Below are 24,743 nucleotides of genomic sequence, written 5' to 3'. Positions count from 1 at the left end.
GAATCTACTGGCTTTTATCCCAAAGGCCAAGTGCCAGGGACCAGAGGCCGACAAGTGGGCTGTTTCAGGGGATGGCACATGCACTTCTGGGTAAGCTAAGCATGAGAAAAGGAGGATTGTTCCCTAAAAATTTCCAAAACACATAGCCCCTTGCTCTGCTTTTTGGCTGTTTGTTTCCTTGAGTAGAAGTGTTTTATTTTGTTTTGCCCTATTATGTCTTGTAAGGGGAGAAAGGAGGTTTTAGAATTCTGCCCTTCTCAGAAGGAACCCTCTTACGTTTCTGTACTCTTTCTAGAATAAAGCACACCTTAGAACAGCTGCCTTTAACACATGCACCCAGCCCAACAGCAGTGTTCTCAGGACCCCAGTCAGGTTTGCCAGAAGTTCCGATTCAGAAACCCGGGGGTTTATGTGGTTAACAGCTCAGGCTTTGAGACTAGACTGCCTGGGTCACAACCTGTCTGTGCCAGGGTTTCCTCATCTGCCATGTGGCAATCAGTTCATAGCACCTGACTCAGGGAGCTGTGGTGAAATTGAGGTCCATGTGAGGTGTGTAGACAGGGACTGGTGCATAGTAAGCTCTCAGTGCATGTTAATTACTGTTGTTGTCACTGTGCTTGGCACTTTATAAGAGTGATCAGATCAGGTGCCATGGTTCACACCTATAATGCCTGCACTTTGGGAAGCGGAGGTGGAAGGATTGCTTGAGGCCAGGAGTTTGAGACCTGCCTGGGCAACACAGAACTCCCCCTCCCCCACCGTCTCTCTATAAGAAAAATTAAAAATTAGCTGGGCATGATGATACACACTTGTAGTCCCACCTACTCAGGAGCCTGAGGTGAGAAGATCACTTGAGCCCAGGAGTTCAAGGCTGCAGTGAGCTATAAACACGCCACTATACTCCAGCCTGGGCTGAGCAAGACCCTGTCTCCAGAAAAAAAAAAAAGTAAGAAATGATTTGCTTCTCACTCTAACCTGTTTTGGAAAGGAGTGGGTTCCAGGTTAGGTAGTGGGGGTAGAGCTGCATATGCACTCAAGCCAGATTTGGAGTCCCAGAGTTGTAGTTCTTCCTTTGATGCCAGCAGCCTCTCCTGAAGAAGCCAGCAGTGCTTTTTTTTTTTTTTTTTTTGAGATGGAGTCTCACTCTGTCGCCCAGGCTGGAGTGCAGTGGTGCGATCTCGGCTCACTGCAAGCTCCGCCTCCCAGGTTCGCGCCATTCTCGAGAAGCTGGGACTACAGGTGCCCACCACCACACCCGGCTAATGTTTTTGTATATTTAGTAGAGATGGGGTTTCACCGTGTTCGCCAAGATGGTCTCGATCTCCTGACCTCGTGATCCACCCGCCTCGGCCTCCCAAAGTGCTGGGATTACAGGCGTGAGCCACTGCGCCCGGCTGCCAGCAGTGCTTTAAAATGAGTTCATCCTGCCATCCAGGCAGCTCTACCACCAGGGTTTCCTGTTTGTGACTCAGCCCCAGAGAGGGCAGGACAGTTGTACTGTGATCAGCTCAGCCCCCGGTTCCTCATCATCATCTTTCCCCTCTCCCAGCAGCCTAAGTGTGTCCTAGATTTGCAGCGTGGCCTTTTTCCAAGTGTCCTCTTCACAGGCTGGTGATGCTCGGATGCCTGGAATGTTTCCCGAGGGACTTGACTCCAGAAAGGACTCAATATCCCATCTGTCACTTAGCCCAAGCCCAAAAAGTATCTGTGATGAGGGACTAGGCCTCATGTTTAACCTCAAAATCAATCCTAAACCTGCCCTCCCTTTTTTTTTTTTTTTTTTTTTTGAGATGGAGTCTCACTCTGTCACCCAGGCTGGAGTGCAGTGGGGCCATCTCGGGTCACCGCAGCCTCCACCTCCCGGGTTCAAATGTTTCTCCTGCCTCAGCCTCCCAAATAATTGGGATTACAGACACCTGCCACTGTGCCTAGGTAATTTTTGTATTTTTGGTAGAGACAGGTTTTTAACCATGTTGGCCAGGCTGGTCTCAAACTCCTGATCTCATAATCCACCGGCCTTGGCCTCTCAAAGTGCTGGGATGACAGGTGTGAGCCACTGCTTCTGGCCCCTCCCTCTTTTTAATTGTGGTGAAACGTAAGATAAAACTTACCATTTTTTAAGTTTACAATTCAGTTGTCTTCACTTTTTTTTCCTGAGGCAGGATCTTCTCCTGTTGCCCAGGCTGGAATATAATGGTGCAATCATAGCTCACTGCAGCCTCAACCTCCTGGGCTCAAGTGATCCTCTCACCTCAGCCCCCCAAATAGCTGGGATTATAAGCATATGCTACACCTGGCTAATTTTTAAAATTTTGTAGAGCTGGGTTCTCATTCTGTTGCCCATGCTGGTCTGAAAATCCTGGCCTCAAGCGATCCTGCTGCCTCAGCCTCCCAAAGCACTGGGATTGTCTTCAGTTTTTTTTTTTTTTTTTTTTTTTTTTTTTTTGAGACAGACAGAGTCTTGTTCTGTCGCCCACGCTGGAGTGCGGTGGCGCCATCTCTGCTCGCTGCAACTTCCACCTGCGGCTTCAAGCAGTTCTGCCTCAGCTTCCCGAGTAGCTGGGATTACAGGCACGTGCCACCACACCTGGTTAATTTTTTGTATTTTTGGTAGAGATGAAGTTTTGCCATGTTAGCTACACTGGTCTCTTAACTCCTGGCCTCAAGTGATACCCCCACCTCGACTTCCCAAAGTGCTGGGATTACAGGCATGAGCCAACTTTATCTGGCCTATCTTCACTCTTGAGGAATTTCAGATGCTTCAGAGAAACTGATTGTGGAAGGAACTTCCACCCCAAATTAAGAAAGAAATCTTGCAGCTGGGTGTGGTGGCTCATGCCTGTAATCCCAGCATTTTGGGGAGACCAAGGTTGGGTGCATCACTTGAGTCCAGGAGTTTGACTATTCTGAGCAACATGGTGAAACCCCATTTCTACCAAAAAAAAAAAAAAAAAAAGGCTGGGCACGCTGGCTCACGCCTGTAATCCCACCACTTTGAGAGGCTGAGGTGGGCAGATCATGAGGTCAGGAAACTGAGACCATCCTGGCTAACACAGTGAAACCCCGTTTCTACTAAAAATACAAAAAAAAATTAGCCAGGCGTGGTGGCGGGCGCCTGTAGTCCCAGCTACTCAGGAGGCTGAGGCAGGAGAATGGTGTGAACCCGGGAGGTGGAGGATGCAGTGAGCCGAGATCGCACCGCAACACACCAGCGTGGGCAACATAGCGAGACTCTGTCTCAAAAAAAAAAAAAGTCGGATGTGGTGGTGGGCGCCTGTAGGCTGAGCTACTGAGAGGCTGACGCAGGAAGATCTCTTGAGCCCAGGAGGTGGAGGCTGCACTGAGCTATGATGGTGCCACTGCACTCCAGCCTGGACAGCAGAGCAAGACACTGTCTCAAAAAAAGGAAAGCTTCCCCTTAAAGTCTAACATATTAGCTAAAAGTGTAACTTTTTTCTTTTAAAAAAAAACTTTGTTTTATTAAAGTTACTAAGCACAGTGTCCTGTGGCTCTAGCCAATTGGAGACAGTTGAAATCTGAAACAAGCCATATCTAGGTATAACTGACTGTTGGCTTATTATTTATGGTAAAATTGCAGATCATGGTAGCTGAGTGCCACCATTTTGGGTGAAATACAAACCCCAGACTATCTTTAGACTCTTAAGGGCTTAACTCCCAAGACGGGACTCAAGGACAAAGGGTCTTGATTCCACTTGTCAATCAGGAGAGTGATTAGAACAGAGGGAGGGATCGGAAGAAAAGCTCCGGGGTGGCTGTCTTCGGAGGGTGAGGATGCAACGTTTATTTCCTTGGGACTCTAAGGCTCCGTCTTCCTCTCCAAGAAGAATTCTGAATGGCAGGCTGAGAAGATTCTATCTGCACTGTCCTCCAGACCCGGCCAATCTCTATCAGAAACCTGGGCTTGCGCTCCTCTGCAGGTGCCTCAGGAGGGAGTTCTGAAATAGGATTTATTCAGGAGCACTGGGATTTATCACGGAAGCTTAGTGATAAAAATCAGGCAGTGGCCTACATGCTCTCAGCCTCAGCAGTGCCACAGGGGGCCAGAGCTCTTCTACCCAAAAGAGAGCCTCTCTTGTCCCTCCTGTTTTATCAGGGGAGAGTCTGAGGAAAAAAAGGGGGTTAGTGGTAAGTTTTTTTGTTTTTTGTTTTTTTTAAGACGGAGTCTCCCTCTTTCGCCCAGGCTGGAGTGCAGTGGCGTGGTCTCAGCTCACTGCAACCTCTGTCTCCCAGGTTCAAGCGATTCTTCTGCCTCAGCCTCCCAAGTAGCTGGGACTACAGGCATGTGCCACCACACTCCACTGATTTTTTGTATTTTTAGTAGAGATGGGGTTTCACCGTGTTAGCCAGGATGATCTCGATCTCCTGACTTCGTGATCCGCCTGCCTTAGCCTCCCAAAGTGCTGGGATTACAGGCGTGAGCCACCGAGTGTCTAGTCTTTAATGCTGTGAAATTGCCCCTTCTATCCACATGGAATTCCGGAGAGGGGTGCTGGCTAGAATGGTGCTCATAGCAGAGACGTGAGACCCTGACAAGGAGGGCCAGGGCTGCCACACTCCTCACTGTGTCTGCAGCGTCCAGCACGGTCCTGACTGGTGTGGGTGCTCTGTATGGGGCAGGGACACCTTCAGGATATCTTTTCTGTGGATTTCCTCCAGAAGGACCATTGAGTGGCCCGGTGTGTGCATTTGTCCCAGTTCACCGCCAGCTAGCCATAACATTGAACAAGGTACTTTCTCAGGGACCTCAGTTTCTGTGCTACAGAGGTTGGAATGGATGATTCATAAGGTACCTCCTTGTGCCATGGAAGGCCATAAGTGTCCCTGGGGGACTGATGGTGTAACTGCATCGAGGAGATGCAGCAGAGGTTGAGGTGAGGCGGAGTGGTGGTTGTGCAGTCCTGTTGGTTGTGATTAATAACGGACCAGAGTCAGGACCCCTGAAAGAAACAGTGTGGGTGTCTCCCAGTGTGCACCACTTCTTTATGAAACTTCTCAACTTTTAAAACTCTCTACCTGTCATTTTTCAGTTTTCCTGTGTCCTAATCATGACCGTTTACTTTGGGCTACATCCTTTACATACTTAAGCTCATTCAGTCCTTAGCAAAGCAGCCCATTTACAGATGAGCTGCCTAGACGCAGGGATACTCAGGAACCCGCCGACCTCACTTAGCTAAGAGGTGTAGGCCCACGGCTCTCCTGCTGCGCAATTTTCTTTCTTTTTTCTTTCTTCCTTTTTTTTTGACACGGGTTTCACTCTGTCACCCAGGGTGGAGTGTGGAGTGCAGTGGCACGATCACTCCCGAGTAGCTGGGACTACAGGCTCGCACCACCATGCCTGGATAATTTTTGTATTTTTTGTAGAGATGGGATCTCACTTTATTGCCTGGGCTGGTCTCAAATGATCCTCCTACCAGTTTTCTGGATCACTTCCCTTAATTTGTTGGGGTTTTTTGTTTCTTTTTTTTTTTTTTTATCTTTTTTCCTAGGCCTGCCACTGGCTCCAAAATGAAGAGGCTTGCCAGCTCCCAGTCTAGAGAGTTGATAGAATCTATCTTGATATTCACATGGAGGCCTTCAAACTGCCCACCCAACCCTCTTGAATTACGGAAGCCCTTCATGTTGACTCGCTTAGTGATTATGTTGAGGGTAGTAAGTTCCCCCTTGTGAAGTGTTCACAAAGAGGCTAGATGACCTCGTCTTGGGGTTTTGATAGAGAATTCTTACATGTTAACCCTGGAGAGAGACAGCTTCCTCAGGATTCCTTCTAGACATAGGATTCTATGGTGTGCCTGGACACTTCGCAACTGTTGATATGCATGATGGGAACTTGACCTTTGTCACCTCTCCTCTCTTCACACCTTGCTCAGAACACCTGGCCAGGCAGCAGCAAGGAGGCTGCTTCTGCTGAAAACATACTTGAGTATCTTTTTTTGTTGTTGTTGTTTTTTTTGAGACGGAGTCTTGCTCTGCCGCCCAGGCTGGAGTGCAGTGGCCGGATCTCAGCTCACTGCAAGCTCCGCCTCCTGGGTTCACACCATTCTCCTGTCTCAGCCTCCCGAGTAGCTGGGACTACAGGCGCCCGCCTCGTCGCCCGGCTAGTTTTTTGTATTTTTTAGTAGAGACGGGGTTTCACCGTATTAGCCAGGATGGTCTCGAACTCCTGACCTCATGATCCACCCATCTCAGCCTCCCAAAGTGCTGGGATTACAGGCTTGAGCCACCGCGCCCGGCCACATACTTGAGTATCTTAATGTCCAAGTGTCAGAGTTGGAAAGAAGCTTGTGAGACCTTTTAGTCCAACCCATCACTTGGCATCTGAGGCCTAGAGAATGTAGGAGAATTGAATAGTGTCATCCACATTGCAGGCAGAGCCAGTCTCCGGGGACTCTATTCTAAGAATCTTTCATCCACCAAACCAAGGGAATGTGTTATCTAATTAATTACTCATTCCATCTGCCTTTGTTTCATTGTTGATCTGAAGTTTAACCAGTAAACTTAGGTCAGTGTCTAGCACAGGGTAGGCATTTCAGTACACCTTTAGTGAAGGAAATTGCTAACTTCAGAATCCTTGAGGTTCACAAACAATTGTGTGTGGGGAAATCACTGATTTCTGTCTTGGCTGTGACGTTAATAACCTAGTAAGTAAACCTGCAAACTGTCTGTTGCTTAGCCCTCATGGGGCTGCCATCTTCTGCCAGGCCACGGATTGTGTTCCTTCCAGTTGCTGCTCTGGGTGTCATCAGATCAGCATGAAAAAATCCAAAGTGGTTATTATTAATATTTCATCCCAAAGCAAAGAAATTGGCCATATGGTTAGGCTCTGAAGTCGCGTCTAGGAAAATAAATGTGCTTTCATTAGACTGCTTGCATTTTGGGGACTTGCTAATCCCCTCACAATATCAGGGACCACCATCCCTCTCCTTCCTTCTCCCCAGCTCGGCTGCTGTCAACTCTTGGAGGACCCCAGGGAACAGAGTCGAGGGGCTATAGTCAGCCCTCTCTTTCCTGCGTGCTGAGCCGGCAGTTGGTGTTTGGGGTTTGCCATAGTGTTCCCACTCTGCTTCTTGTGAGCCTCAGCCCTCTCGTGGCCACACCTTAGACCCTCGGCCCTGCAGCCAGCCAGGAAAGATGGGCACCCACTTGGCGGGTTTTTTCAATCCATTTAGTCTTTTTTCAGTCCCACAAACTGAAAGGCTGCTATGTGGGTCACTGAGGAGGGAGGTTAAGGTCAGCATCACTCATGAAGCAGGCATCACGGGTGGTCTGTCCTGGGGCAACAGCCCGGTCCTCCCACTATGGTATCTGCTGGCAGGTGGGGGTGTGGGAGCTGCATATGGCAAAAACCCAACCTCTAGGGCTTGCCCAGGGTGGCCTCTCAGTTTCCCAGCACAGCTCCCATGTCTGCCTGGTACTCACAGTACCTCTCGGTTCCTGTCTTAGATAATCCAAGTGTGAATTGTGTTTGTCATTTCGGGCCTACCAAGCATGGGGTTTGGGAGAAGAGACAGCAAGATCAGAGGGGGACTATCCTCCCCGAGGCCTGGCCCAGGAACCCAGGCCAGCCTTGGGGCTAGGCAGGGCCCGACTGGACATTTGTCCATTTCAGTTGAGGACATCTGCAAGACTTTTCCAGGCTCTGCAGACAGGCTGCCATGCCCAGCGCTTGTATACTTGGGATCTGAAACTTCTCAGGCTCTGCCCACTCAGACCCAGCCGTCTCCAAACCCTTCTCATATCCACCACCTGCACGCAGTTGTTCAGTGCATGGAGGCCCTCCACCCTCCCCCACCTCACCAGGCAGCTGCCTGCCATGCTCAGACCCCTCTGCCCAGCCTTGTGGATGGCCTCCTCGTGGAACGCCATCAGGCTGATGAAGGAAAGAGGCGCTCAGAGAAATGGGAAGGAACGGTGTGCAGCCCAGGCCTCTGGCCAGCAGCAGGCTTCGGGCTTGTTCCATGGCCACCAGGAACAGGCGGCCTCCCCTCTGTCGCATGGGGCCTCAGCACTGCGTGAAGCTGCAGGCTCATCCTTGTCATTGCTTGCATTTTAGGAAGATGATGAGAAGCTTATTGAGGAAATTCAGAAGGAGGCTGAAGAGGAACAGAAAAGAAAGAATGGAGGCAAGTGCCCCGCCCCCAGGCCCCCAGGACAGAGCAGCAGCCCCGCCCTGCAGCACAGCACTGCCAAGGGAGCAGAGGACCACAGGCCATGTGGGCTCCTGCTGGCCTCCCTGGGTGTCCTGGCACTCGACCCAGCACGGGAGAGGAGGGGGTGCTGTCCCTCAGGTGGCAATAGACCTGACTCCACCCGCACAGCCACATCTCAGGCCTGTGGAAAGGCCCTCAAAGCCTTCAGTATAGTTTTGGCATCTCCTTGATGGTGAGGAAGTCCCAAGGGATGGGTTTGCTCTCAGGAATCAAACAACCCACACCTGGCTAAAGAAAAAGTAGGCCCAGCTGATGCTTCCGAGGCTAAAAAGCAGTGAAGCCAGACGTGTTGGCACACATCTGCAATCCCAGCTCCTCAGGAGGCAGAGATGGGAGAATCACTTGAGCCTAGGTGTTTGGGGCTAGCCTGGGCAAAATAGCAAGACCCCATCTGTTTTTCCTTTTTTTAAAAAAAAAAAAGGCTAAGTGCAGTGGCTCACAACTCCTATCCCAGCACTCCAGGAGGGTGAGACAGGTGGATCACTTGAGCCCAAGAGTTTGAGACCAGCCTGGGCAACATGGCAAAACCCCATCTATTTAGAAAAGAAAAAATGAAAATGTAACTGAGTCACTGAGGTGGCCCATCAAGGCCCTGGCTCTGAAGGATGGCTTGCTGACCTGGGTGGATGGACATGCCACCTTCCAAGGTGTCACTGTAGAGCAAGACACCAGGGGAAGTGCAGATTTGTCCTTTGTTTCTTGTAGTGGCATTTGAGGGGTGTCCACGTTTTGTGCTTTGATGAGCGTGTGGAGCTACTCCTGTGTCCAGAACTTGCTGCCCTGGTCCCAGGCTAGATTCCATTGAAGTTGGTTTAATGTTTTTCTCCACTAATCCCCACATCCCTTTCAGAGAACACCTTCAAACGCATTGGACCCCCGCTGGAGAAGCCCGTGGAGAAGGTGCAGAGGGTGGAGGCCCTCCCGAGGCCCGTTCCGCAGAACCTGCCACAGCCACAGATGCCGCCCTACGCCTTTGTGCACCCACCCTTCCCCCTGCCTCCCGTGCGACCTGTGTTCAACAACTTCCCTCTCAACATGGGGCCTATCCCAGCCCCGTATGTGCCCCCTCTGCCCAACGTGCGGGTCAACTATGACTTCGGTCCCGTCCACATGCCCCTAGAGCACAACCTGCCCATGCACTTTGGCCCCCAGCCACGGCATCGCTTCTGATGGCCCCAAACCCCCATTGAGCAGCAGAGAGCCCATTTGGGGTGGGAGTGTGTATGGAGAACTCTCCTCCACACCTCCCCCAAGGCTGGTGGCTGTGCCATTGCATCTTAGATCAGGTTGAAGGGTAGGCTGGTTTTCTTCCCACCCCTTTCCTAGAAGGGCCATTGCTCCCAGAAGAGTGATCACAGCTGGTGGCCCTCTGGGGGCCTGCATGGGATTGGTCTGGCTCCCACTGAGCAGAGTTAAAAGGGCCTTGAGGCCCTTCCTGAAGAGTTCTGCCATCCTAGCAGGCAGCATGGTGGCCCTGGCTGCTGTGTCACTCCAGTCCCTACAGAAAGAGACCAAGAGGAAATATTTTGCCTGCATTCATTTTTACCCCTAGCAAACACCAGGGAAAAACCTCTCAGAATTAAAACCACATGAGCCTTCCTTACATAGCACAGACAGATCCATAATAAAAATGAAGTCCCAAATGGTGGAGTTCAGAGAGAGCTGCAATGTGAACTGTCCCTCCCCTCACATCGCCCTAGGCCACCAGTGACAGCCCTTCTGCCTTGTCCATGGCATAGGCCGTAGGCCAGGCCCTTGCTACTCACACCTGGGCCTCCTCGGAGTGGACCCCTGGGGAGCAAGGCAGCTGAGAGCATTTCCCTGGAGGGGCCCACAGTTGGGCAGAGGTGGCTGCACCTGCAGGCCTGGGAAGCATTGCTCAGGGTGGGGGGCTGGGACTATGGCCCACAGAGGCACTGCCACCACCATGAGGGCCAAGATGCTTGTCCCCCAATCCAGAACCCATGCACCATTGCAGTGAGTGTTGAGGGCACCTGTCCTCTCCGCTCTTACACCTACTCAGATGAGGCAGCAGCAGACCCTTCTCATGGCAGGGGTTTTGTTCTGTTGCCACCTGTCTCACCCTCAGTCTCTGGAAAGTCAGACTGAGAAATCCTTTCCCAGGCCAGGCCACTGCAGCGCACTGGATGGTTCTGAAGCTGGCCCATCGAAAGAGCCTCTTGAGGTAGCTAAGATAGAGGCCTGGTGGCCCTGCCAGGCAGCCCAACTGCTAAGGGAGACATTTTTGCTACCCTGGGTGATAAGCAGCTTTTCCTCTCTGGCTTTTTAGGGGAGGAGTGGGCCTCCTGACGGAGCCAGGTGACCCTGGGTGCTGCCTCTGCCCCATGTGTTCCCCTGGGTGTTCTCAGTGGTTGGTGAAGGCAGGTAGAGGGTGCTGTCTAGTACCTCCCATGTGAGGGCCACTTCCCTTCTCATGGGGTCAGCTGAGCATCAGCTCGGCCCTGCCATGTCCCCACTCGCCCTCCTCACCTCCTGTCCAGCCCCAGGTTTCTCGCCATGCCCGAGGCATCACTCTGGCCCATTGGCAGATGAGAGGCCTGAAACCTTCCTGGCTACAGGCATCACTTTCTCCTCCCCGTGGCCTGCGTTGTCATGTTACCATGGGGTTCCAAGAGGTTTGGAGTTCACAGACCTCAGACACAGCTGAGCCCAACAACCATAGGGGTGGGGCTGTGTCAGCCTGCAGAGTGGCCTGCCACCTCCTGCATCAGGGCCTGGCCCACCCGAGGTGCCTAGGGCAGGCGGGCACCGTCATTTGCTGCCGTTGGCTTCTCAGATGTATTTCAAGGACTAAAGTGGGTTTAAAAAGATCTAAGATGGCCCAGTGCGGGGGCTCCTGCCTGTAATCCCAGCACTTTGGGAGGCCAAGGTGGGCGGATCACCAGAGGTCGGGAGTTCGAGAACCCGTCTCTACTAAAAATACAAAATTAGCTGGATGAGGTGGTGCATGCCTGTAATCCCAGCTACTCAGGAGGCTGAAGCAGGAGAATCACACCTGGGAGCGAGAGGTTGCAGTGAGCCAAGATTGCGCCATTGCACTCCAGCCTGAGCAACAAGAGCAAAACTGTCTCCAAAAAAAAAAAAAAGATCTAAGATACCCATTCTTTCTGCCTTTGCCCGGGATGGAGGCTTTGAAGACAGGTGGTCACCTGGGCATGGGGTAAGGGTGCGTGGGGCGCCCGGGCTTGGGGGCAGCCTGCTGCTATGTCCTTGCGCCCCTACCTGTTGGGCTGCCTGAACTTTGCTACTAGTCTGAACGACAGTGCCTTGGAAAGGCGGGCTCCACGCGGCAGCAACAGGATTGTCTTCAGTACCTTAAATATGTTCCCTGTGCTTTCCCAGGGAGGATCTCTGGGAGCAGAGGGCAGCTGCAGATATGGCCAGCTGAAGAGGAGGTGACCTCAGGCCCACGGAGCCTCAGCTCCCTCTGCCCTGCACCCTAGGCACGTGGCTCCAGCAAGGGGCCCAGGCAGGACAAAGGGAGCAGGCAGCAGCTGCAGAAACAGCCCAAGACAGGTGCTGGCCTCAACCCTATCAGGGGAGGGGGAGCACAGAGTGATGTTTCTCCTAAGGCCAAACCCCAAGGGTGGGTCATTTGAGAGGAATTCCAGCTGTTTCTGGCCACACTGGGCTGGTGGGGAAGGAGCTGCTGCCTTTTTCCTTGGAGGGTCCCTGATTCCTGAGGATCCTCCCTGAGCCAGGCACAGGGGACTGCCGGGCTGCTGTGAGCACCCACCTTGGCTCTCCAGGCCCCTCCGTCCAAAGGCAGGGCCTGGACCTTGGGCTCCTGCCTGGACCAGGGACGGGAGAAAAGCACTGGGTGTCTTCTGAGCAGCCAGCAGGAGGTCGTGCGGGTGCCCAGAGAGCAGGTCAGACCACAGCCAACCCTGAGGCAGCTGGCACCTCCTCTCGTCCCCAGCAGGGCTTGCCCCAGGGCACAAGGCTCCCCAGCCACAACCCCCTCTTACTTGCCTTAAAACTGGAGAGAGGAATCTAGTATTTGCACTTAGCAAAATATTTAAAAACTGAAAAAAATGCATGATCTGTCACTTTGTATAAAAATAGAAAAAATGATTAAACTTTTTCTTTACCTTCTGGTAGTAAAAATAGATAAAATAATTCCGTTTCAACTACTGTGTGTAAAAAGCCTGTATCATATGTAACTGGGACTTTTTGTAAATAAATGTTTGTGCGCTCTGCTCCCTCTGGCTTCATCTCTCTACACCGCCATCCGGCAAGTTACAGGGGCAGCTGACAGATTCATCCAAGTGATTCGATCTAAACCAGCATCCGCACCTCCATGACTGGGTCCTAGCAGGATCAGGCCTGAAAGGCCCAGTAGTAAAATTCCCCCACCACTCCCCTGCGAGGGAGGAAGATCAGGTGATCTGCCAGGCAAATCCCACTAGGGCGGCTACCAAGGCCCAGATTGGGCACAAAGGGTCTATTTGTTTTAGGCACAGAATCCGCTTCAAGAAAAGTGCAGTTTCTTTTGCAGGCCCCTTTCCCAGTCTCTGCCCACCTAAAGGTCAGGTAAACCAGGAGAAGCCTCACCCAGCTGAGGAGGGGACAAGGTTCCAAGGACAGGATGTGCCTGGGCTGAGAAGCCATGGCATTTGAGCCCCTTTCCTGACTGGTGGCATGCTGCAGTGCCAGGGCCCTGCTACCCTTGCTGTTGGCACACCCTCTTCCCCTCCAGAGTCCTTCCTGCCATGTACCAGGCCAGGCAGGAATCTGGACCCTAGATCTGAAAGGGGCCCTGGGAACAGGGGAAGCTGTGACCTCCAAATGCAGATGGACCACAGCTCGCTTTAATAAAACATGGGGTCTCCTGCCATACGCAACTTTCTATAGAACAATTAACCTGTTTTTTGCATGTCTGAGAAAAAGTATACTAAAAGCTTCAAGAGAAAAGTTACATCCCCCAAAAAGTTACTCACATTCCCAGCTTCTAAACAATGCGTTTTTGGTTTTTTCTGAAACGGAGTCTCGCTCTGTCACCCAGGCTGGAATGGAGTGGTATGATCTCGGCTTACCACCACCTCTGCCTACCAGGTGATTCTCCTGCCTCAGCCTCCTGAGTAGCTGGGATTACAGGCGCCCACCACCACTCCAGGCTAATTTTTTTGTATTTTTAGTAGACACAGGATTTCACCATGTTGGCAAGGCTGGTCTCGAACTCCTGACCTCAGGTGATCTGACCACCTTGGCCTCCCAAAGTGCTAGGATTACAGGCGTGAGCCACCACACCAGACCCAGTTCATGTTTATTTTTAATTTGTTCATGGCATACAGTCATTGTTCCTGTTCCTCCTCTATATTTGCAACATCATCATAAAATTTTCTGCAATTTCAGTAAATAAATAAAAGCTATGTATCCGTTCTGCTGCTATCCTTTTTCCATCCAAAGTGACTAGGGTGGTGGTATTCGTCCCACCTTCCCCAGGCGCTGGCCAGCACATTGCAACACGCCTGATCAGGACTTGGGGGCCTTTGGTTTTAAAGAAGTTAGTACCTTGCTTTTCTTGCTTTTCTCCCTTAACAGTCATGGACTGGCCTCCAGGTCTATAGCTCTGTCTGCATCCAATTTGTTCTTTTTATGTCTTCCACGATTTTTTTTTTTTTTTTTTTTTTTTTTTTGAGACAGAGTCTTGCTCTGTTGCCCAGGTTGGAGTGCAGTGGCGCAATCTTGGTTCACTGCAACCTCTGCCTCCCAGGTTAAAGCGATCCTCCTGCCTCAGTCTCCCGAGTAGCTGGGTTTACAGGCATGTACCACCACACCTGGCTAATTTTTTGTATCTTTAGTGGAGACGGGGTTTCACCATGTTGATCAAGCTGGTCTCAAACTCCTGACCTTGTGATCTGCCCGCCTTGGCCTCCCAAAGTGCTGGGATCACAGGTGTGAGCCACTGCACCCGGCCAGTTTTTATATTTTTAGTAGAGATGGGATTTCACTTCTTTGGCCAGGCTGGTCTTGAACCCCTGACTTGAAGTGATCCACCCCCGCCTCGACCTCTCAAAGTGCTGGGAGTATAGGCGTAAGCCACCGCACCTGGCCTACTTTTTTCTGTCTTTCTGAGACGAGATCTCACTCTGTCTTAGAAAAAGATTTAAGACTGCATTCCCAGGCTATAGTGCAGAGTGCAGTCATGGCTCACTGCAGCCTCAACCTCCCAGGCTCAAGCAGTCACACCTCAGCCTCCCAAGTAGCTGGGACTACAGGCATGGGCCACCATGCACAGCCAATTTTTGTATTTTTTGTAAAGGGGTCTCAACGGCCGGGCAAGGTGGCTCACTCCTATAATCCTAGCACTTTGGGAGGCCGAGGTGGGTGGATCACCTGAGGTCAGGATTTCAAGACCAGCCCGGCCAACATGGTGAAACCCCATCTCTACTAAAATACAAAAATTATCTGAGCATGATGGCGGGTACCTGTAATCCCAGCTACTCAGGAGGCTGAGGCAGGAGAATCACTTGAACCCAGGAGACGGTGGTTGCAGTGAGCTGAGATCGCACCACTGCACTCCAGCCTGGGCAGCTAAGCAAGACTCCGTCTCAAAAAATAAAAAACAAATAAAGGGGGCTCTCACCATTTGCCCAGGCTGGTCTTAAACTCTTGGGCTCAAGCAGTCGGTCCACCCCAACCTCCCAAAAGTGCTTGGATTACAGGTGTGAGCCACCGGACCCAGCCTCCTTTATTTCTCCATCCTTAAAAAGTGTCTTGGCCGGGCGCGGTGGCTCAAGCCTGTAATCCCAGCACTTTGGGAGGCCGAGACGGGCGGATCATGAGGTCAGGAGATCGAGACCATCCTGGCTAATACGGTGAAACCCCGTCTCTACTAAAAAATACAAAAAACTAGCCGGGCGATGAGGCGGGCGCCTGTAGTCCCAGCTACTCGGGAGGCTGAGACAGGAGAATGGCGTGAACCCGGGAGGCGGAGCTTGCAGTGAGCTGAGATCCGGCCACTGCACTCCAGCCTGGGTGGCAGAGCAAGACTCCGTCTCAAAAAAAAAAAAAAAAAAAAAAAAAAGTGTCTTTTTCGGCTGGGCGTGGTGGCTCACGCCTGCAATCCCAGTACTTTGGAGGTCAAGGCGGGTGGATCACGAGGTCAGGAGTTCAAGACCATCCTGGCCAAGATGGTGAAACCCTGTCTCTACTAAAAATACAAAATTTAGCTGGGCATAGTGGCAGGTTCCTGTAATCCCAGCTACTCAGGAGGCTGAGGCAGGGAACTGCTTGAACCCAGAAGGTGGAGGTTGCAGTGAGCCAAGATCATGCCACTGCATTCCAACCTGGGTGACAGAGTGAGACTCTGTCTCGAAAAGAAAAAAAAAAAGTAAAAGTGTCTTTCCATCCTGGCTAACATGGTGAAACCCCATCTCTACTAAAAAATACAAAAAACTAGCCGGCCGAGGTGGCAGGCGCCTGTAGTCCCAGCTACTCGGGAGCCTGAGGCAGGAGAATGGCATGAACCCAGGAGGCGGAGCTTGCAGTGAGCTGAGATCTGGCCACTGCACTCCAGCCTGGGTGACAGAGCGAGACTCCATCTCAAAAAAAGAAAAGTAAAAGTGTCTTTAAAAATATGTTTGCCAGCTGGTTGCAGTGGCTCATGCCTGTAATCCCAGTAGTTTGGGAGGCCGAGGCGGGCAGATCGCCTGAGGCCAGGAGTTTGAGACCAGCCTGGCCAACATGGTATAAACCCCATCTCTACAAAAATATAAAAATTACCCGGGCATGGTAGCGGGTGCCTGTAATCCCAGCTACTTGGGAGGCTGAGGCGGGAGAATCACTTGAACCCAGGAGGCGGAGCTTGCAGTGAGCTGAGATCACACCATTGCACTCCAGCCTGGGCGACAGAGTGAGACTCCCTCTAAAAACAAAATACGTTTGCCAATCAAAAGCGTACAAAAAATAGAAAATTTATGTGCAAAGTAGGAAAATCTTGAAAACAAAAATATAAAGCAAAAATAGACGTGCTCTGTAACCCAAAGATAACTGCTGATCACATCTCAATGTATTTCTGCATGGTGTGACCTTTTTCTGTGATATATACAGTACTTATGAAACCAGTGAACCAGACACGAAGGTTTCCTTTTTTTTTTTTTTTTTAAATGGAGTCTCACTCTGTCGCCCAGGCTGGAGTGCAGTGGCACGATCTCAGCTCACTGCAAACTCTACCTCTCGGGTTCGGGTTCACACTGTTCTCCTGCCTCAGCCTCCCGAGTAGCTGGGACTACGGGTGCCCGCCACCACGCCCGGCTAATATTTTGTACTTTTAGTAGAGACAGGGTTTCACTGTGTTAGCTAGGATGGTCTCGATCTCCTGACCTCATGATCCACCCACCTCAGCCGCCCAAAGTGCTGGGATTACAGGCGTGAGCCACCGCGCCCAGACGACATGAAGATTTTCATTCTGCTTTTCTTTTTCTTTCTGGAGCATTTACAAGACAGGAGCAAGTGCTTCTGAAACAGGCTTTTTAATTAGCTCTTTACCTTTGAGAACCTCTCACAGCAGGTTCCATCTGCCTTCTCTGAATTTCTTGCAGTCATCTAGGCCAGTGTGAAGCTGACGCAGGCCAGGCCACCAGCCCTGTTCTCAGGACCCCTGGGGGGGACGTGGTCACTTCTACAGTCCCTGGCTGTGTGTGCCTCTTGGTCAGGATGAAGTCTGATCATCAGTTCCACACATCGCTTCCTGTCTCTTCATCCACACACACGCCTGGGGGGGTCAAGGCTGCAGTGAGTTATGATTGCACCAGTGGACTCTAGCCTGGGTGACAGAGCAAGACCCTGTCTCTAAAAAATAAACCACAGCTCAGCCCACTACTCACAACATCCCTGAGTTGCTATTTTTCACAAGGCTTCCCTTTGCTGAGGCTCAGCCAGGCAGCTGTGCCATATCTGAGGACCCTGGGGTGGCTGCCGTCAGCTGCCAACTGGGGTTTGACCAAGACCACAATCCCTGCCCATGGGCTCTCAGCCCTCAGCGGTCTGGCCCCAGCTTCTCTCCATCACGGCAGTGGCCTTCCAAGAGGCCAGGCATGGACACAGCCCGGGCTGCCAAGGGCCAGCCCCGAGCACCTCTCCCTCCACATGGTAGCAGCCAAAGCAAACCACAGGCCCGCACAGCGCCAGGCAAGAGATGAAGACAAGCCACCAACCCAGCCTGCTCCAAACACCAAGCTCTACTGCGCCCCATGTGTGCATTCACAGCCCCGTAGGGGTGAGGGGACACTTGAGCCCAGGACGTCTCAGCAGGGAGACTGCTGAGTTGAGACATTCTCAGCTCTGAGCTGAGTTCTCTTCTTGCTGAAAACTCTCCTGTCTCTGAATGTGGCGCTCGCTCGCTCTCTCTCTCTCTCTCTCTCTCTCCATCCTCACTTTATTTCTGGAAAGCTGTGGTAAGAAAATGAGCAGGGCCAGGCACGGTGGCTCATCCCTGTAATCCCAGCACTTTGGGAGGCCGAGGCGGGCAGAGCATGAGATCAGGAGTTTGAGACCAGCCTGGCCAACATGGTGAAACCTTTTCTCTACTAAAACTACAAAAATCAGCCGGGCGTGGTGGTGGGCGCCTGTAATGCCAGCTACTCAGGAGGCTGAGGCAGGAGAATTGCTTAAACTCGGGAGGAGGAGGTTGCAGTGAGCCGAGATCATGCCACTGAACTCCAGCCTGGGCAACAGAGCAAGACTCTGTCTTGAAAAAAAAAAAAAAGGTGGTGGGGGAGAAGAAAGAAGCGAGCAGAGCCTAGGATGAGGCCTCTGAGGCGTGCTGCCGGCGGGGTGCCCTGGCCACCATAGGCACAGTCCTTAGTGTGACTTTCACCTTCCCAGAGCCCCAGTGAGGACGCACAGGGGTGTAAGGTCAGAAAGGGCCGGTGCTGCGGAAACCCGCTCACCCAAAGGATGGGCACTGGGGGGCCTGAGCTGAAGCCCCCCAGCCCAGGCACCCTAAGACTGGTGCCCAAGGGACATCTCAGTCTACCCTCAGTCATTGCCCTGGGATGGCCTTAGGCCCAAGCAGGGCTTCGAAGCCGCGCCCTCAGAGGATCGGGCAGAGCCTGGAACTAAGTCCAGGAGGCTCCGTAGTGGGTAGCAAGTCATGTCTGGGGCTCCGCAGCCCGCCCAGCCTCAGAACCGGGGACACTGGCACATCCCACAGACAACTGACTCTTCCTTTCCGATGGGGAGGACAAGGATGAGGACTGCCAGAGCTGGAGGGGGCAGCAGGAAGCACCAGGCGCTCAGTGCCCCTGCAACCCACCGGTTCTGGCACATCTGGCTCTGAGGCATGCACAGTCCCTCGGCCTCTTTTCCTCATTGGAGAGACTGACCATCTAGGGTTAATTCCCTGCTTGTGGCATGTTTCCCAGAGTGCCTGACTCCGGGAAAGACCGGAAGCACATTTGACTCTGTGCTGCAGTCCCCAGCCACAGTTCAGAGTCTGGGATGCTCTGGAAATGTTTGTTCGAGAAGAAATGTGAGAAATAAACATGAAGGTCTCCCTCAGGGTCGGGCATGGTGACTCACACCTGTAATCCCTGCGTTTTGGGAGGCTGAGGTAGGAAGATCTCCAAGTCCAGAAGGTGGTGGAGAACAGCCTGGGCAACGTATCGAGACCCTGTCTACACAAAAAAATTAAAAATTAGCCAGGTGTTGTGACATGCACCTGTAGTCCCCATTACTCCAGGGGCTGAGGCAGGAGGATCACTTGAGCCGAGGAGTTTGAGGTTGCAGTGAGCGATGAGATTGCCCCATTGTACTGCAGCCTGGGGGACAGAGCAAGACCCCATGTCCAAAAACAAACAAAACTTTTGTTTTGAGACACAGTTTCAGTGTGTCACCCACACTGGAGTGCAGTGGCTCAATCTTGGCTCACTGAAACCTCTGCCTCCCCGGTTCAAGGGATTCTCCTGCCTCAGCCTCCCAAGTAGCTGGGATTACAGGCGCATGCCGCCGTGCCTGGCTAATTTTTTGTATTTTTAGTAGAGACGGGGTTTCACTATGTTAGCCAGGCTGATCTCAAACTCCTGGCCTCAAGTGATCTGCCTCAGCCTCCCAAAGTGTTGGGATTACAGGCGTGAGCCAGCGTGCCTGGCCAAATAATTTATTAAAAATATATTTTCTGGCCGGGCGCGGTGACTCAAGCCTGTAATCCCAGCACTTTGGGAGGCCAACACGGGCGGATCACGAGGTCAGGAGATCGAGACCATACTGGCTAACATGGTGAAAACCCGTCTCTACTAAAAAAATACAAAAAAATACTAGCCGGGCGAGGTGGCGGGCACCTGTAGTCCCAGCTACTCAGGAGGCTGAGGCAGGAGAATGGCGTGAACCCAGGAGGCGGAGCTTGCAGTGAGCTGAGATCCGGCCACTGCACTCCAGCCTGGGCGACAGACTGAGACTCCGTCTCAAATATATATATATATATTTTCTTAGCGTTGCTTTCCTTAGAAGTCTGAAAAAAAAAAAAAAAAGGGCCAGGTGCGGTGGCTCATGCCTGTAATCCCAGCACTTTGGGAAGCTGAGGCGGGAGGATCACGAGGTCAGGAGATCAAGACTATCCTGGCTAACACAGTGAAACCCAGTCTCTAGTAAAAAAAAAAAAAAAAATATATATATATATATATATATTAGCCAGGCGTGGTGGCAGGCACCTGTAGTCCCAGCTACTCGGGAGGCTGAGGAAGGAGAATGGTGTGAACCTGGGAGGCGGAGCTTGCAGTGAGCCAAGATCGTGCCACTGTACTCCAGCCTGGGCAACACAGCAAGACTCCATCTCAAAAAAATAAAATAAAATAAAATAATTCTGGAAGGGCTAGGCACAGTGGCTCACATCTGTAATCCCACCACTCACTTTGGGAGGCCAAGGCAGGAGGAGGATCGCTTGAGCCCAGAAGTTCAAGACCACCCTGGGCAACATAACAAGACCCTGTCTCTCTCTATATATATATATTTTTTGTTTGTTTGTTTGTTTGTTTGTTTGTTTAGACAATTTCCTTCTTGTTGCCCAGGCTGGAGTGCAATGGTGCAATCTTGGCTCACTGCAGCCTCTGCCTCCTGGGTGCAAGCGATTCTCCTGCTTCAGCCTTCCAAGTAGCTGGGATTACAGGCATGCACCACCATGCCTGCCTAATTTTATTATTTTTAGTAGCAACGGGATTTCACTGTGTTTGCCAGGCTGGTCTCGAACTCCTGATCTCAGGTGATCTGCCCACCTCGGCTTTCCAAAGTGCTGGAGTTAGAGGTGTGAGCCACCATGCCCAGCCTGACGCCATCTCTATTTAAAAACAATTTTGGCCGGGCTCAGTGGTTCACGCCTGTAATCCCATCACTCTGGGAGGCTGAGGTGGGCGGATCACAAGGTCATGAAGTCAAGACCATCCTGGCTAACACGGTGAAACCCCGTCTCTACTGAAAAAAGACAAATACAAAAAATTAGCCGGGCATGGTGGTGGGCGCCTGTGGTCCCAGCTACTCAGGAGGCTGAGGCAGGCAAATGGCATGAACCTGGGAGGCGGAGCTTGCAGTGAGCCGAGATCACACCACTGCACTCCAGCAGCCTGGGCGACAGAGGGAGACTCCGCCTCAAAAATAAAATAAAATAAAACAAAATTTTGGCCGGGTGCGGTGGCTCATGCCTGTAATCCCAGCACTTTGGGAGGCCGAAGTAGGGGGATCACAAGGTCAGGAGATTGAGACCATCCTGGATAACATCGTGATAACATGGATAACATCTCTACTAAAGATACAAAAAATCATCCAGGCACGGTGGTGCGCTCCTGTAATCCCAGCTACTGAGGAGGTTGAGGCAGGAGAATCGTCTGAACCGGGGAGGCGGAAGTTGCAGTGAGCTGAGATGGCACCACTGCACTGCCTGGGCGACAGAGCGAGACTCCGTCCCAAAAAAAAAAAAAAAATGTCCAGAGGGGTGTAAAACACCATTAACACAGTTACCTCCAAAGGAAAGAGGGCTGGGGCCGGGGCAGCTGTGGATTTTTGTTTATATCTGTGGGTACCCTTTGATTTTATACCCTATTTATTAGCTTAGTTTCTTCAAATAACAATAATATTAGTAAAGCCTTTTTGAGCACTTGCCTGGTGCCTGGCACTAGCTGGGGGTCCCTGGAAGGTGGGTTTCCCCCTTGCTCACCTCCTCCCCTCCTGAGGATCAGACCTGGGTCCTGGGATGAGGAGGGGAGCACGGTGAAGGCTTTTGTGTTAATTATTTGCACATCACAGAGGCCCCTCCCCCCAGTTTAAGCTACAGCCCCATTAAGGTGCTTGGGTTTTATGCCAAATGCTTGCCCCGCCCTCCAGGCCTCTCTGTCTGGGAGACCCCATCTGTTCCCTTCTCCCTCTGCGGCCCTCAAGGGTCTCAGAGCCCCTCCCCCATCCAGACAACCTTGAGTGCCCACAGCCCACTCAGGGAGGTCAGGCAACCAGCTGCTCATTGCTCAAGAGTCTCCAGGGAAGCCGGGGTCCCCAAGGAGCCCAGACGGGCACTGCCGGGACCCCTTTCCATCTTCACGCACCTGAAGAGCCCCAAAAGCCATCATTTGAAAGAAAAGTGTTAGACTTTTTATTTTATTTTATTTTATTTTATTTGTTTATTTTTCAGAGAGCGTCTCGCCCTGCGGCCCAGGCTGGAGTGCAGTGGTGGAATCACAGCTCACTGCAGCCTCAACCTTCCAGGCTCAAGCCATCCTCCCACCTCAGCCTCCTGGGCAGCTGGGACTACAGACACGCACCACCATGCCTGACTAATTTTTGTAGTTTTTACAGAGCCAGGAGTCTCACCATGTTGCCCAGACTGGTCTCAAACTCCTGAGCTCAAGCAATTCTCCTGCCTCAGCCTCCCAAAGTGCTGGGATTCCAAGCACCAAGTATTTGACTTTTTAAAAAAGGCGAGGTCAGGGCCGGGCACGGTGGCTCACACCTGTAATCCCAGCACTTTGGGAGGCCAATATGGTGACGCCCCATCTCTACTAAAAAACACAAAAATTAGCTGGGCGTGGTGGCGGGCGCCTGTAGTCCCAGCTACTCAGGAGGCTGAGGCAGGAGAATTGCTTGAACCTGGGAGGTGGAGATTGCAGTGAGCTGAGATCGCGCCACAGCACCGTCTCAGCAAAAAAACAAGCGACAGAGTGAGACTCCGTCTCAAAAAAAAAAAAAAGGAGTGAGGTCAGTGCCCATCCCCGTGACTCTGGGAGAGGCCACTGTGGCCCTGGAGGAAATGGGCCCAGCTGGGTCTGGGGCTTCCTGTCCCCTCCCCCACCCTCGATAGTGAATTGGAAGAGGCTGAGCTGGGGCAGGAGGTCTGCAGGGGGTGTTCCATGGAGACACACTGGGAAGCTCAGAGGCCTCGCCCACCAGAGGGACTTGCCCGAGTCCTCCTGGGGCTGGTGACAGCTCCACAGCCCCCAGCAGGACTCAGGGTCCCTCCTAATGAGGCCTCCTAAGTGATGAGGTCACAGCAGACAGCAGTGGGGGCACCCAGGGCTGGGGTCCTAAGACACAGAGCACACCCCACTGTCCCCCAGACCCAGACGGCCCACATGCCTGGACTGGGCAATGTAGCTCAGTCTCTTCTTTCTTTCTTTCTTTCTTTTTTTTTTTTTTTTTTTGAGACAGAGTCTCGCTCTGTCGCCCAGGCTGGAGTGCAGTGGCCAGATCTCAGCTCACTGCAAGCTCTGCCTCCCGGGTTCACGCCATTCTCCTGCCTCAGCCTCCCGAGTAGCTGGGACTACAGGCGCCCGCTACCTCGCCCGGCTAGTTTTTTTGTATTTTTTAGTAGAGACGGGGTTTCACCGGGTTAGCCAGGATGGTCTCGATCTCCTGACCTCGTGGTCCGCCCGTCTCGGCCTCCCAAAGTGCTGGGATTACAGGCTTGAGCCACCGCGCCCGGCCTCAGTCTCTTCTTTCTTTTTTCTTTTCTTTTCTTTTGGAGACAGAGTCTCTGTGGCCCAGGCTGGAGTGCAGTGGTGTAATCTCAGCTCATGTAACCTCCGCCTCCTGGGTTCAAGCGATTCTCCTGCTCCAGCCTCCCAAGTAGCTGAGATTACAGGTACCTGCCACCACGCCTGGCTAATTTTTCTATTTTTAGTAGATTACAGGTGTGAACCACTGTACCCGGCCTCTTTTCCTTTTTTTTTTTTTAACCGGTTCTTGCTTTGTCACCCAGGCTGGAGTGCAGTGAATGGTACCATCATAGCTCACTGCAGCCTCAGCCTCCTGGGCTCAAGCAATCCTCCCTCCTGGGCTTCCTGAGTAGCTGGAACTATAGGCGTTAGCCACTGTGCCCAGCCCAGTCTCTCCTTTCTTTGCTCTAACAAGTTTAATTGAATGTTTTCCCTTAAGTTGTGATCTTTGGTGATCACAGTGAACCCCAACAAGGATCTCGGAGCCCTAGCTGCACTTGCCTTGACTCACTGGGGACTCTCAAGCCTCAATGTCCCCTTCTGAGCAATGGGAGTTGGGACCCTTTCACCCTCAACCCCATGGCAGGCTTAGTGGAGGAGCCACCTCGGGGTGTGGGGTCCCTGGTGGCCCCCGACCCAGCTAGGAGAACTGCCAGGAATGGGGGTGCATGGGACAGCGGCTGGTATCCTGAGTGCTGAATCCCTATAGGCTGGAGACAGATTCCTGGGAGCTGGTCGGCCTGCATCTGAGAGTGTCTGTGTGCACGCCTACATGCACGTGTACCTGCCTGTGTATGGGGCTTTTGCACAGGTTCATATGTGTGTGTGCACACGCCTGCGTGCAAGTTCACAAGTGTGTGAGTGCGTGTGATGGGCCGTGTCCTTGTGAATGAACAATCGCTGAGACAGCGAAGGTGACTCAGGCAGGAGTGGAAACTGCACCTACTGCCCTGGCTCCCTGCCCCGGGGAGCTCCAGAACCTGTCCTGACAGGAGGGACCTGAAGGTGTGAATAAGTCAGGAGATGGGGAGCCCGAGTGCCCCAGAGTCTGCCGGTCCCCGCGGTGCCCGCAAATCCGGAAGATGCTCGTGGCCTCCACGCGGGTCTGGAGAACCATGACCTGGCTCCCTCCACCCACATCTCACCTGGGACCCCAGAGATGCCCGCGGCCCCTAGCCTGGCTTCCCCCCAGAGGGCAGGGCCTGGGCAGGTCCCTCACTCCCTGTTATTCCCGTCTCTTTCAGCTGGGCAGCTCCTACCGACTCCTCCCTAGAGATCTCGTGAATGGCCCTTCCAGCCTCCCCCATCGCACTATGCTGTTCATTGGCGGCAGCCTGGGAAATCTCGGCCATGTGGTAGGCGCCAAATTTTGCAGAATGAATGGAATTCGGAATCAGCCGGAGCCGAGGCTCCGGGGACCTTAGAGTCATTCTAGGTCAGTTCCGTGGGCAGAAATGAGCCGGACTCCCCCCTTCCCCCTCCCCAGAATCCCCCACCCTCCTCCCCAGGTTTCAAAGAGTTTGGTTCCGGAGGATTAATCTGTCCCTTCCACGTCATTGAGATTTTTCTGGCTCCC

The 24,743-nt window shown here is 52.4% G+C and overlaps 2 protein-coding genes across 5 annotated transcripts in view; one reads left to right on the top strand and one right to left on the bottom strand.

Annotated features, from left to right (window-relative positions):
- Positions 1 to 12,451, top strand: part of RNF216 (ring finger protein 216) — a 158,903-nt gene extending 146,452 nt beyond the window's left edge. For all 4 annotated transcript variants that reach the window (XM_030932194.1, XM_030932192.1, XM_030932193.1 and 1 more), the window contains 2 exons: positions 8,072 to 8,141; positions 9,079 to 12,451. In XM_030932194.1, coding sequence (XP_030788054.1) covers positions 8,072 to 8,141; positions 9,079 to 9,398 — 390 coding nt within the window. In that variant the 3' untranslated portion in view covers positions 9,399 to 12,451. The remainder of the gene's footprint in view (positions 1 to 8,071; positions 8,142 to 9,078) is intronic.
- Positions 1 to 24,743, bottom strand: part of LOC104667537 (protein PMS2CL-like) — a 1,213,215-nt gene that overhangs the window by 581,539 nt on the left and 606,933 nt on the right. The gene's annotated exons all lie outside the window — the stretch shown is intronic.

This window comes from Rhinopithecus roxellana, chromosome 6 (assembly GCF_007565055.1).
Source record: "Rhinopithecus roxellana isolate Shanxi Qingling chromosome 6, ASM756505v1, whole genome shotgun sequence".
Lineage (NCBI taxonomy): Eukaryota > Metazoa > Chordata > Mammalia > Primates > Cercopithecidae > Rhinopithecus > Rhinopithecus roxellana.
Note: the sequence above shows the minus strand (reverse complement) of the source record. Positions and strands in the feature narration are given on the sequence as shown.